Genomic DNA, 14785 nt, shown 5'->3' on the forward strand with positions numbered 1-14785 from the left:
AAAAATTAGGTTGGAGATTGCATACCTCTGTGAATATACTAAACATATTAAACTGTACCCTTAAAATGGGTGAATTGTATGATATGTGATATCAATAAAGCTGTTTTAAAAAAGAAAAAAGAAAAATAATCAAGTTGAAAAACCTGAGAACTCCTCAACAGCCTATTTGAGATAATTAAAAAATAGTTATTTCAGTGTCAAATTGTGTTCAGATGTAGCTATGTTGCTTAAGTTAATGTGTTTTGAGACACAGACTATATTTAATTATTTTAAAACTTTCTCTTTGACCCACATTCTTAAATGGCTGCAGGAAACCCAAGGACCAAATGTAAGTATATTTCACCTTCACTTTGGTAGTCTTTATACCAAATTAAATTAAAGTTTTTGTTAGTCTTCAGTTAATCATTTCTAAGTTTTACTTAGAAATGTTATATGGGGAAAAAATTCTGTTATAAAACTGTGGTAGGAATGGTGACCTAAATTTCTATTTTAAGCTTTTTCACTTAAAATGTTTGATAAAGAGATAAGAAATTTTTAATACGTGGAAGATGTATTTTATTTGTAAGTGATAACTGAAGAGGTATTAAAACATTTTCTTGCTTAAAGTACATTTACTTTGTAAAATTAAACACCACTCTTTATTCTTATAGTTTGTGGTGTAGGTAATCTAATCTCTTTTTGGTCTTTAAAATGATGAACTTTGAAGGCGATTTTTTTGCATTTCCATAATCTGTATATTGTGTTTGGTTTTGATTCATTGAATAAATGTTTGATCTGAGACACTGGGAAGTTAGCAACAAAAAGACAAGGTCCTTATTGTCATAGAGCTTATATTCTAGAATGGGAGATAGATAAAAATAAATAAGATGATTTTGAATATTTATGAATGCTGTGAAGAAAATAAAGCCAGGCAATCAAGTAAAGAATAATAGAGGGTAAGTACAGAGTTGGAAAAGTATTAGATGTGAGGACATGGGAAGGAGCCACCATGGTGAAGACCTGGAGGAAACCTCAGAGAAGGACAAATAGAAAAGTCTGATACAAGCATGAGGAGAGAGAGTAGTATAAGATGAAGTCAGAAATGTAGGCAAGGACCAGATTTATGAAGAGCCATTTGTGTTGAATTTTACTGTAAGTGCAGCCGGAAACCTTTGGAGGACTTTAAGCAGAGAAATAATCTGATTTGTGCTTTTAAAGGCTCCTTTTGGTTTACTGAGACAAGAATAGCAGCAGAAAAATGAAATAGGAAGCTATTGAAATAATGCAGGGGGGAAAAAAGCAACTTTAAGGAATGGCAATGGAGATGGAAAGAAGTTCCATATATATATGTGTGTGTGTGTGTGTGTGTGTGTGTGTATATATATTCCATATGTATAGATATATAAAAGAATATAAAGAATATAAAGAGAGAGAGAGAGTACAAGCAGAGGAGCGGGAGAGGGAGAAGTAGGCTTCCCCATTGAGCAGGGAGCCCAATGTGAGGGTTGATCCCAGGACCCTGGGATCATGACCTGAGCCCAAGGCAGACGTTTAGCTGACTGAGCTACCCAGGGACCCCTCAGTTTGCTCTTTTATATAACAGTTACTGATGTGGGGAGGTTGTTATTTGTATAAAAATTTATATATATATATATATATATATATATATATGCACACACACACGCACACATACATACACACATTTATGCACATATATATTTTATATATATGTAAAAGAATAAATCTTATGAAATGTGAAAATTAATGTCCAAGCTAAATAAAGAATTCTTACTCTGGGGACACGTGGGTGGCTCAGTCGGCTAAGCATCTGCCTTTGGCTTAGGTCATGATCTCAGTTTCCTGGGATCAAGTCCTGCTTCGGGCTCCTTGCTTGGTGGGGAGCCTGTTTCTCCCTCTGCCTGCTTCTCCCTCTGCTAGTGTGCTTTTTCTCTCACACACAACAAAAAATAATAAAATCTTAAAAAAAAAAAAAAGAATTCTTACCCTGGAACCAATTTCTGAATTCAGAACTAGGCATGTCATTTTTACCCTGTTTATTGGTGCTTAAAAATCCAAAAGAGTTTCTTGAGTTGTAGTTAGAGGCAGCATGAGTTTAATGGAAAGACTCTGACTTTGGAGTCACACAGACATAGGTTGCAGTCGTAACTTGCCATTTAATAATTGTATGACCTTGGTCTAAGTACCTGTTACCTACTTCATTTATAAAGTGGAAATACTGTATAATTTCTTGCACACAGAATTGATACGACAATCATATTTATAAAATATTCTATCACATATCATATATCCAAGAAATATAATACTTGATTTTTCAAGTAATTCATTTTAAGAAATGGCTTACAATTTAAGTAATAAAAAATTATTTTTTATCTCTTTTCAAAAGACATCTTATGCCTATTTTCAGTGTTTAAAGTTTTTTTTTTTTTTTTTTAAGATTTTATTTATTTATTTGACAGACAGAGATCGCAAGTAGGCAGAGAGGCAGGCAGAGAGAGAGAGAGAGAGGAGGAAGCAGGCTCTCTGCTGAGCAGAGAGCCCGATGCGGGGCTCGATCCCAGGACCCTGGGATCATGACCTGAGCCGAAGGCAGAGGCTTTAACCCACTGAGCCACCCAGGCGCCCCAGTGTTTAAAGTTTTTGAAACTGGGTCCACTGGTACAAATAACAACTGTCCCCACAGTTGCCTTGGGCTCAGGTCATGATCCCATGGTCCTGGGATCAACCCCCACATTGGGCTCCCTGCTCAATGGGGAAGCCTACTTCTCCCTCTCCCACTCTCCTGCTTGTGCTCTCTCTCTGCCAAATAAATAAATAAAATCTTTTTTTTTTTTTTTTTTTAGATTGTATTTACTTGTTTGACGGAGAGAGATCACAAGTAGGCAGAGAGGCAGGCAGAGAGAGAGGAGGAAGCAGGCTCCCTGCCGAGCAGAGAGCCCAATGCAGAACTCAAACCCAGGACCCTGAGATCATGACCTGAGCCAAAAGCAAAGGCTTAACCCACTGAGCCACTCAGGTGCCCCTAAATAAATAAAATCTTAAAAAAAAAACCCAACAACTGAGGTGTATCTGAGAATTCAGACTTCCATATCAAGCCAAAATACATAATCAGGGCAGTTATTTGATAATAAATAGAAAATTGGAATGAGGATAACAAACAAATATAAGGATACATGGGCTTTTTTATGAGGAAGCACATGTATGATCTGTTTTGACAGAGTTTCCATAAATTCTGCCTTAAGGACTTAGAGCTCTGAGAGGATGTGGCAAGACAGTGGATATAAGCTCTTTAGGGGCCAGAATTCTGTTTTTCACAACTTGACATTCTTATGACACCTAGTTGTTTACATTTACATATAATAACCATTGATGAATTTTTGTACACCTTGACAAGCTTTCTTCCAGAAGTCAATCACATGTCTTTGTATGAACTAAGTTTTGAAGATAGATTCTAATTTGGATAGTATTAGATAGTATTATTTTAGTATTAGATAGTATTATTTTTTTATCACTATGCAGGCATATCTTGGAGATATTGTGGGTTCAGTTCCAGACCACTGCAGTAAAGGGAATATTGCAATAAAGCAACTGAAATTAATTTTTGGTTTCCAGTGCTTATAAAATTTATGTTTATACAATACTGTAGTCTGTTAAGTGTGCAATAGCATTATGTCTTAAAAAAAAAAAAAACAATGTACATACCTTAATTTAAAAATACTGCTGGGGCACCTGGGTGGCTCAGTCAGTTGAGCATCTGACTCTTGATTTTGGCTCGGATCATGATCTCAGGGTTGTGGGATCAAGCCCTGTATTGGGACTCCCTGCTCGGTAGGGAGTCTGCCTCTCCCCATCTCCCACTGCCCCCCATCTCTCTCTCACTAAAATAAATAAATGGATCTTTAAAAAAATATATTGCTTCCAGTTATGGAATGAATAAGTCACAGGAATAAAAGGTACAGCATAGGGAATATAGTCATTGGTATTGTAACAGCGCTATATGGTGGTGACAGATGGTAGCTACAGTTGTGGTGACCACAGCATACATACAGACTTGTCAACTCACTATGTTGTGCACCTGAAACTAATGTAACATTGTGTGTCAGCTATACTTCAATAAAATAACATAAAATAAAAAAGTTTTATTGCAAAAAATGCTAACCATTATCAGAGCTTTCAGCAAGGCATGATCTTTGCTGGAGGAGGGTCTTGCCTTAATGTTGATGACTGCTGACAGATCAAGGTGGTGGTTACTGAAGGTTGGGTGGCTGTGATAATTTTTTAAAACAATAATGAAATTTGCCTCATCGATTTACTCTTTCTTTCACAATTTCTGTGAATCATGTGATGCTGTTTCATTGCGTTTTACCCACACTAGAACTTCCAAATTGGGAGTTCATCCTTTCAAACCCCGCCACTGACTTACAAACTAAGTTTATGTAATATTCTAAATCTTTTGTTGTCATTCAGCAATCTTCACAGCATCTTCACCACGTTTAGATTTCATCTCAAGAAAGCATTGTCTTAAAAAAAAAAAAAAGAAAGAAAGAAAGCATTGTCTTTGCTCATCCACAAGGAGCAATTCCTTGTCCATTAAAGGTTTATCATGAGATTGCAGCAATTCAGACTCATCCTCAGGCTTTACTTATAGTTCTAGTTCCTTTGCTATTTCTACCACATCTGCAGTTTCTTACCCCACAGAAAATCAAAGTCGTCCATGATGGTTGGAATCAAATTCTTCCAAATTCCTGTGAATGCTGATATGCTGATCTCTTCCTATGAATCACAAGTGATCTTACTGACATCTAGAATGGTGACCCCTTTCCAGAAAGTTTTCAATTCGCTTTGCCCAGATCCATCAGAGGAGCCACTGACTATGGTAGCTATAGCCTTATGAAATGCAGTTCTTTTTTTTTTTTATTAACATATAATGTATTATTAGCCCCAGGGGTACAGGTCTGTGAATCACCAGGTTTACACACTTCACAGCACTCACCATAGCTCATACCCTCCCCAGTGTCCATAACCCCACCACCCTCTCCCTACTCCCCTCCCCCTGGCAACCCTCAGTTTGTTTTGTGAGATTAAGAGTCTCTTATGTTTTGTCTCCCTCCCGATCCCATCTTGTTTCATTTATTCTTTTCCTACCCCCCAAACCCCCCACATATCTCCACTTCCTTATAATCAAGGAAATCATATGATAGTTGTCTGAAACGCAGTTCTTAAATAATAAGACTTGAAAGTCAAAATTATTTCATGACCCATGGGCTATAAAATAGATGTTGTGTTAGCAGGCCTGAAAATATTAATCTTGTTGTACATCCCCATCAGAACTCTTGGGTAACCACATGTATTGTCAATGCAGTGTAGTCATGTTTTAGAAGGAATCTTTTTTCTGAGCAAGTAGGTCTCAGCAGTGGGCTTAAAATATTCCATTACCATGTTGTCAACAGATGCACTGTTGCTTAAGCTTTGTTGTTCCATTTATAGAGCAAGGCGTAGTAGATTTAGCATAATTCTTGATAGTTTTAGGATTTTTGAAATGATAAATGAGTCCTGGCTTCAACTTAAAGATACCAGCTGCAGTTAGCCCCTAAGAAGAGAGTCAGCCCCTGCTTTGAAGTTCTGAAGCTGGGCATTGACATCTCTCTAACTATGAAAGTCCTAGATGGCATCTTCTTCCAACAGAATGCTGTTTTTCAACATTGAAAGTCTGTCGTTGAGGGGCATCTGGGTGGCTTGGTCAGTTGCACATCTGCCTTCGACTTGGGTCGTGGACCCAGGGTTCTGGGATCAAGCCCTACATCCCTACTCAGCAGGGAGCCTGCTTCTCCCTCTTCCTCTGCTGCTCCCCCTACTTGTGCTCACTCTTCTTCTCTCTCTCTGTCAAATGAATAAATAAAATCTTTAACAAAAAAAGAAAATCTGTTGTTGGATGCCAGGGTTGCTCAGTTGGTTAAGTGTCTGACTTCTGATTTTGACTCAGGTCATGCTCTCAGGGTCATGGGATCAAGCCCTGCATCAGGCTCTGCATTCTGCAGGGAGTCTGCTTGAGGATTCTCTCCTCCTTCTCCCTCTGCCTCTTCCTCCACTCACATGCTCTCTCTCTTTCTTGCTAAAATAAATAAAATCTTTTTAAAAAAGAAAAGGAAAGGAAAGGAATAATCTGTTGTTTAGTGTAGCTGCCCTATTAATCATTTTAGCTAGATCTTCTGGATAACTTGGCTGTAGCTTCCACATCAGTACCTTCTGCTTCACCTTGCACTTTAATGTTATAGAGATGGCTTCCTTTTTTTATGATTTATTTTATTTTATAGAGAGCATGCAAGAGTTGGGGAGAAAGAGCAGAGGGAGAAGAAGAATCTCAAGTGCACTCCCTGCTGAGTGTGGAGCCTGAAGTGGGACTGAATCTGGGGCCCCTGAGATCATGACCTGAGCTGAAATCAAGAGTCAGTCACTTAACCAACTGAGCCACCCAGGCACTCTGATGGCTTCCTTTCTTAACCTCATGAACCAACCTCTTTTTTTTTTTTTTTTTAAGATTTTATTTATTTATTTGACAGAGAGAGAGAGCATGCACAGGCAGGGTAGTAGCAGGCAGAGGGAAAAGGAGAAGAAGCTCCCCGCGGAGCAGGGAGCCCATTGCAGAACCCGATCCCAGGACCCCGGGATCATGACCTGAGCCGAAGGCAGTCACTTAACCGACTAAGCCACCCAGACACCCGAACCGTCTCTTTTAGCTTCAAACTGTTCTGCAGCTTCCTCACCTTCTCAGCCTTCATAGAATTGAAGAGAGTTAGGGCCTTGCTCTGGAATAGGCTTTGGCTTAAGGGAATGTTGTGGCTGTTTTGATTTTCTATCCAGATAGTAAAACTTTCTCTGCATTAGCAAGAAGACTATTTCACTTTCTATTTTGTGTCTTCTCTGGAGTAGTGCTTTTAATTTCCTTCAAGAACTTTTCCTTTGCATTCAGAATTTGGCTAACTGCTGCATGAGGCCTAGTTTTTGGCCTGTCTCAGCTTTTGACATCCCTTCCTCACTGAGTTTAATCATTTCTAGCTTTTGATTTCTATTTATTTATTTGTTTGTTTATTTATTTTTAAGACTTTATTTTTAAGTAATCTCAATACTCAACATAGAGCTCAAATGTACAATCCAAAGATCAAGGGTCACATACTCTACTAACTAAGTCAGTCAGGTGGCCCTCTAGCTTTTGATTTAAAGTGAGAGATCTATGACTTCTCTTTTCACTTGAACATGGAAGCCACTGTAGGGTTATTAACTTGTGTACGTTCAAGGTTGTTATGTCTTGGGGAATAGGAAGGTGGGATAGAGGGACAGAGGGGAAGGACAGCCAGTCAGTGGAGCAGTCAGAACACATACAACGTTTATCCATTAAGTTTGCCATCTTACATGGGAACAGTTCCATGGTGCCCCAAGTCAATTACAACAGTAACATCACAGATCACCATGACAAATAAAATAACCAAGAAGGTTTTAAATATTGTAAGAATTACTAAAATGTGACAGAGACATGAAGTTAGGAAATACTGTTGGAAAAATAGCACCAATAGATTTAATCAACATAGGGTTGCCATAAACCTTCAATTTCTAAGAAATACAGAATCTCCATAGTGCAATAAAATAACATATGCCTGTGTAAGAATGGTTTTAGAATTTAAAAAAATCATTTAAGTACTTCTTTTTTTTTAAGGTTTTATTTATTTATTTGACAGAGAGAGAACAAGCAGGGGGAACAGCAAGCAGAGGGAGAGGGAGAGGGAGAAGCAGGCTCCCGCTGAGCAAGGAGCCTGATGCAGGACTCAATCCCAAGATCCTGGGATTATGACCTAAGCCAAAGGCAGATGCTTAACGGAGTCAGCCACCCAGGTGCCCCCAAAGAAGATCATTTAAGTACTTCTAAAGAAGTGTACTTACTTGTAAAATCAGTTTCTAAGGACAAGAAATTCTAGTTGAATTGGTCTTTAAGTTAATCAAAACATGTATTTTTATAAAAGATTACTTTTCTGACCAACTTTTAATTTTAAAATAAATAAGTCATGGAGATGAAAAGTAGAGCATGAGGAACATAGTCAAGAATATTGTAATAACATTGTATAGTGACAGATGGCAACTACGATTACCATGCTGAGCACTGAGAAATGTATGCATATATACACACACACACACACACACACACATATTTACCATACACACACACACATATATATATCTGAAACTAATATTATGTATGTTAACCATACTACATTCGAAAATCAGAAAAAATTTCTAGTTGATTATATTCATAAATTGTATATTTTGTGAAAAATAAGCAGCATATTTAAGATTTTGGAAATACATGAGTATTAGGTTAAATTCTTTTACATTGCTTTTAAAAAATGTTTATGCTTTAAGTTCTATTGTAGTAACAGGAGGAACAACTATGAATTGTTTTTTTTTTAAGTTTCTTTAAGTGCTATCAAATAAATATTACTTCCTGGGCTTCAAATTAGCTAAATAATTGAAATTCAATAAAGATTCGATAAAGAGAATTTATAGCTTTTAAAAATAAATTTTAATTAATTGTAGAATAATGTTAGAACTCTAATTCCATCGATTTATTCCATTGTTTTACTTAGCTAACTCATCCTTTAAAAGAAAAACATGAAGTCTGGCTACCTGTTGTAAATTTGCTTATATTAAAATGTAAATGCATAAATAATTTTCTCTTTTGTCTTGTGAGGCTAGAAGGTCCAGCTTGAAAAACGTGTCTGACCTTTTTGTGATGGGAGGAGCTCTTGTTTTAGAATCTGCTGCTCTCTTGCACTGGCTAGAGAGAGAGGGTTATGGACCTCTAGGAATGACCGGAATATCCATGGGAGGACATGTAAGCCTTTTAATTTCAACTGATATTTCATTGTGATTATGTTCATAAAATCTAGAGAATGTAGTTATTTTAAAAATTCACTTCAGGTAGAGAATTAATTTTAGTTATGGAAACAGGTTTCAAACTTTTCCAATTATAATGTTTTTTTTTTGCTATGATTTATGTAGACATTATACTTATTTCACAGTTATAGCTCAGATATTGGATTTAATTTATTAGAAGTTGATTTTTAAAAAATAAAAATAATAAAACTGATTTTTATAAAACTTAACTTTTCACATCTCAAGTGTAAATACCTTATTTTGCTGTTAAATTGGCAAAGATAGCAAATTTGGAAAATACTTTTAATTTATCTCTTATGTCTATGCCCACGGTCACCAGCCTGTTTTACTTTGTCTTCTAGAGGGTACTAAAACAGCCTCCAAGTGGTTTCTCTGTTCCTCATCCTTTCTCTTATTAATCTTCTTCTAAGTTTTTCTTCATACCATTACTAGAGTGATTTTCCTAAATCTCATCTCTGTTCTCTCCCATTTAAAACCTGCCAGAGACTTGCTATTGTACTGGGCTCTAGCTATGCCAGGTGCTAGCAATCCTCAGGGGCCCTCTCAGTCCTAGCCAAAATAGCAGTTTGCCCTTCTGGTTCCAGTCCAGAGCTTACTTTCTATGAGAAGCTCTTCCTGACTCCCAGCCTAACCTCAGACCATACTTCATCTCTCATTTGTGCTTATTTCACTGTACTGTGATTACTTGTTTAGCAGTTTATTTTCTCCATGAAGCAGTTGGTTCAGTGAGGGCTCAGAAATATGCTCTAGTTTGTTACCTGGACATATTAGCCACTCAGAACATTTAGAAAGAAACCAGTTTTTGGTAAGTCATTTGAATTATAAAATTAAGTTCAAAAACTGATTAAAATTTGCAAGAACTATTAGACCATGAACTTGAGGGGTGGAAGAGGATTTCTTTTCCTACCTAGTAGTGTTTCTACTTTTATGACCTAGATTGGGATCCTATAACTTTCACTTGAACCACTTCCTATACTGGTTTCCCTACCTCAGGTTTTACCTGCTCTAATCAGTCCTATAAATTGCTATCATTTTGGCTTCCTTAAATCACTTCTTTGACAATGCCACTCCTTTGCCCAGACCTCTTTGTTAATTCCCCATTATATACAGAGCAAAAGGGACCTCTAATCTGATACTGTCCCATCTTTCCAGACCTAACTATCTCTCCCACCTCATTGGCTATATGTACCCTATTGACCAGCCAAAATAAAGTATATTGGCTTGTTTTCCTACCTGCTTTTCCACTTTTTCCTTTTTCACCATCTTGCCTTTGATCATATTGTTTTTTTTAATATGGAAGAAAGATCTCATCTTTCATTTCCCCTGAGAGACAGCCAGTTCATGAAGCCAGTTCATGAAGCCTTCTGTTATTCCTTTAGCCAAAAATAACTTTTCCCTTTTCTAAACACACACATTACATTACTTTATATCACTTATATAATCTGTTTGTATTTCACCAAATTCTTGGCATTTTTCAGTTAGCCCCAAAGGTCTAAGGTTTTATAGTTGTGATTTTGCTGTATCTGAGCAAATCATTTAGGTAATGAATATCATTAGCCTGCTCCCCAGCATCTACATTTCAGTCTGTTTGGTCTGTATTTATCCAGTAGAAAGTAGTTCTCTATGAAGGGTTTTGAGATGATTTAAAATTTTACAACATTTATTATTTTCTAAGGGGGAAGTTGTATGTCATTGAATTTGTGATTTGGGGAGTTTCAGAAGGTTGCTAGACATTCTCATGAGTATTTAGAGATTTATTTTTAAGATTTTATTTTTAAGTAATCTCTATACCCAACATGGGGCTCAAATTTACAACCCTGAGATTAAAAGTCCTGTGTTCTACTGACTGAGACAACCAGATGCCCCATGTATTTAGAGATTTTGTGTTCATATCTTATCTCACCAATTACTACCCAGACTACTTCTTAATATTAAATCTTTTCATTTTAATGAATAGAAATTTAAACAGAAGCTCTCTAACTAACTGTTAAACATATTGCAGATGGCTTCCTTAGCGGTATCCAACTGGCCTAAGCCCATGCCATTGATTCCATGTCTGTCTTGGTCCACAGCATCTGGGGTCTTCACTACGGTAATTTAATTGCAATTAATATTTAAATAGCTATATATAATTAAAATTAATTGTTTGGGGGTTCTCAAAACCACCTCCAGGTTTGCTGATTCTCTAGAAGGTATCACAGGACTCACGATATAGTCTGATTCATGACTAAGACTTATTATATCAAAAGAATACAATACAAAGAATCAGCAAAGGGAGAAGGCACATGGGGCAAAATCCAGAGGAAATCAGGCATAACCATCCATTGGAATCTTACACGATTTGTTTAATTCATCCAGCAATGTGTTGTGATAGTACGTGTGAGAAGCTCAATTGAGCCTGGCAGCCCAAGGTAATCAGGGGTCAATAACTTAGGCACTCTGTGCCTCACATGTACCAAAATTCCAGATGAAAAGTACAAGTTCAGCAGAAACTACATTGTACAAGAAGTTTGGGGAGAGTGCCCCACTTTGCCATTTAGAAAGTTGTATATTGGGATTAGGAACTGTTCATTTGTCCAGGTTCCAGACTCTAATCAAGGGCCAACATTGCAAGCAGGGCTTTCTAAAGATAGGAAGCTTCGAGCCTGCTATGTTTATTCTTTTCTGCATACTAATAATAAAATTATTTGACAAAATGTATTATGGAATGATTTGATCTTAACATAGTTTGTTATTTCAGGGTGTTCTAAGTAAATCGATTAATTGGAGGGAGCTGGAAAAGCAGTATTATACACAGACAGTTTATGAAGAAGAAATTATTCACATGCTTGAATACTGTGGAGTAAGTATTTTTAACCTCTGCATAAATTGGGGGGAAAAGTTGATGGTGTTTAATGATTCAGTTTTTTTTTAATTAATTAATTTATTTTAATAAACATATAATGTATTTTTATCCCCAGGGGTACAGGTCTGTGAATCGCCAGGTTTACACATTTCACAGCACTCATCATAGCACATACCCTCCCCAATGTCCATATCTCCACCACCCTCTCCCGTCCCCCCTCCCCCGCAGCAACCCTCAGTCTGTTTTTTGAGATTGAGTCTTTTATGGTTTGTCTCCCTCCCAATCCCATCTTCTTTCATTTTTTCTTTTCCTACCTCCCCCAACTCCCCCACATTGCATCTCCACTTCCTCATATCAAAGAGATCATATGATAGTTGTCTTTCTCCAATTGACTTATTTCACTAAGCATGATACCCTCTAGTTCCATCCACGTCGTCATAAATGGCAAGATTTCATGTCTTTTGATGGCTGCATAGTATTCCATTGTGTATATATGCCATATCTTCTTTTTTTTTTTTTTTTAAAGATTTTATTTATTTATTTGACAGACAGAGACCACAAGTAGGCAGAGAGGCAGGCAGAGAGAGAGGAGGAAGCAGGCTCCCCGCTGAACAGAGAGCCCGATGCGGGGCTCGATCCCAGGACGCTGGGATCATGACCTGAGCTGAAGGCAGCGGCTTTAACCCACTGAGCCACCCAGGCGCCCCTATGCCATATCTTCTTTATCCATTCATCTGTTGATGGACATCTAGGTTCTTTCTATAGTTTGGCTATTGTGGACATTGCTGCTATAAACATTCGGGTGCACGTGCCCCTTCGGAGCACCACGTTTGTATCTTTAGGATATATACCCAGTAGTGCAATTGCTGGGTCATAGGGTAGCTCTGTTTTCAGTTTTTTGAGGAACCTCCACACTGTTTTCCACAGTGGTTGCACCAGCTTGCATTCCCACCAACAGTGTAGGAGGGTTCCCCTCTCTCCGCATCCTCGGCAGCATCTGTCATTTCTTGACTTGTTAATTTTAGCCATTCTGACTGGTGTGAGGTGGTATCTCATTGTGGTTTTGATTTGTATTTCCCTGATGCGGAGTGATGTGGAGCATTTTTTCATGTGTCTGTTGGCCATCTGGATGTCTTCTTTGCAGAAATGTCTGTTCATGTCCTCTGCCCATTTCTTGATTGGATTATTTGTTCTTTGGGTGTTGAGTTTGCTAAGCTCTTTATAGATTTTGGACACTAGCCCTTTATCTGATATGTCGTTTGCAAATATCTTCTCCCATTCTGTCAGTTGTCTTTTGGTTTTGTTAACGGTTTCCTTTGCTGTGCAAAAGCTTTTGATCCTGATGAAATCCCAATAGTTCATTTTTGCCCTTGCTTCTGTTGCCTTTGGTGATGTCCCTAAGAACAACTTGCTAAGGTTGAGGTCAAAGAGGTTGCTTCCTGCGTTCTCCTGAAGGATTTTGATGGATTCCTTTCTCACATTGAGGTCCTTCATCCATTTTGAGTCTATTTTTGTGTGTGGTGTAAGGAAATAGTCCAATTTCATTTTTCTGCATGTGGCTGTCCAATTTTCCCAGCACCATTTGTTGAAGCGGCTGTCTTTTTTCCATTGGACATTCCTTCCTGCTTTGTCGAAGATTAGTTGACCATAGAGTTGAGGGTCTATTTCTGGGCTCTCTATTCTGTTCCATTGATCTATATGTCTGTTTTTGTGCCAGTACCATACTGTCTTGATGAAGACAGCTTTGTAATAGAGCTTGAAGTCTGGAATTGTGATGCCACCGACTTTGGCTTTCTTTTTCAATATTCCTTTCGCTATTTGAGGTCTTTTCTGGTTCCATATAAATTTTAGGATTATTTGTTCTATTTCTTTAAAAAAATGGATGGGATTTTGATAGGGATTGCATTAAATGTGTAGATTGCTTTAGGTAGAATAGACATTTTCACAATATTGTTCTTCCAATCCATGAGCATGGAATATTTTTCCATTTCTTTTTGTCTTCTTCAATTTCTTTCACGAGTACTTTATAGTTTTCTGAGTATAGATTCTTTGCCTCTTTGGTTAGATTTATTCCTAGGTATCTTATGGTTTTGGGTGCAATTGTGAATGGGACTGACTCCTCAATTTCTCTTTCTTCTGTCTTGTTAGTGTAAAGAAATGCAACTGATTTCTGTGCATTGACTTTATATCCTGACACTTTACTGAATTCCTGTACAAGTTCTAGCAGTTTTGGAGTGGAGCCTCTTGGGTTTTCCACATATAGTATCATATCATCTGCAAAGAGTGATAGTTTGACTTCTTCTTTGCCAATTTGGATGCCTTTAATTTCTTTTTGTTGTCTGATTGCTGAGGCTAGGACTTCTAGTACTATGTTGAACAGCAGTGGTGATGACGGACATCCCTGCCGTGTTCCTGACCTTAGCGGAAAAGCTTTCAGTTTTTCTCCATTGAGAATGATATTTGCGGTGGGTTTTTCATAGATGGCTTTGATAATATTGAGGTATGTGTCCTCTATCCCTACACTTTGAAGAGTTTTAATCAGGAAGGGATGCTGCATTTTGTCAAATGCTTTTTCAGCATCTATTGAGAGTATCATATGGTTCTTATTCTTTCTTTTATTAATGTATTATATCACATTGATGGATTTGCGGATGTTGAACCAACCTTGCAGCCCTGGAATAAATCCCACTTGGTCGTGGTGAATAATCCTTTTAATCTACTGTTGGATCCTATTGGCTAGTATTTTGGTGAGAATTTTCACATCTGTGTTCATCAAGGATATTGGTTTGCAATTCTCTTTTTTGATGGGATCCTTGTCTGGTTTTGGGATCAAGGTGATGCTGGCCTCATAAAATGAGTTTGGCAGTTTTCCTTCCATTTCTATTTTTTGGAACAGTTTCAGGAGAATAGGAATTAATTCTTCTTTAAATGTTTTGTCAAATTCCCCTGGGAATCCATCTGGTCCTGGACTTTTGTTTGTTTGGAGATTTTTGATGA

At 37.5% G+C, this 14785-nt stretch overlaps 1 protein-coding gene across 1 annotated transcript in view; it reads left to right on the forward strand.

Annotated features, from left to right (window-relative positions):
* The window catches only part of ABHD18 (abhydrolase domain containing 18), a 57412-nt gene that overhangs the window by 26601 nt on the left and 16026 nt on the right, over positions 1-14785 (forward strand). The window contains exons 7-10 of the mRNA XM_080797771.1: positions 311-328; positions 8743-8881; positions 10946-11035; positions 11684-11785. Of these exons, the coding sequence (XP_080653897.1) occupies positions 311-328; positions 8743-8881; positions 10946-11035; positions 11684-11785 (349 nt within the window). The remainder of the gene's footprint in view (positions 1-310; positions 329-8742; positions 8882-10945; positions 11036-11683; positions 11786-14785) is intronic.

Source organism: Martes martes (assembly GCF_963455335.1).
Source record: "Martes martes genome assembly, chromosome: 2".
Lineage (NCBI taxonomy): Eukaryota > Metazoa > Chordata > Mammalia > Carnivora > Mustelidae > Martes > Martes martes.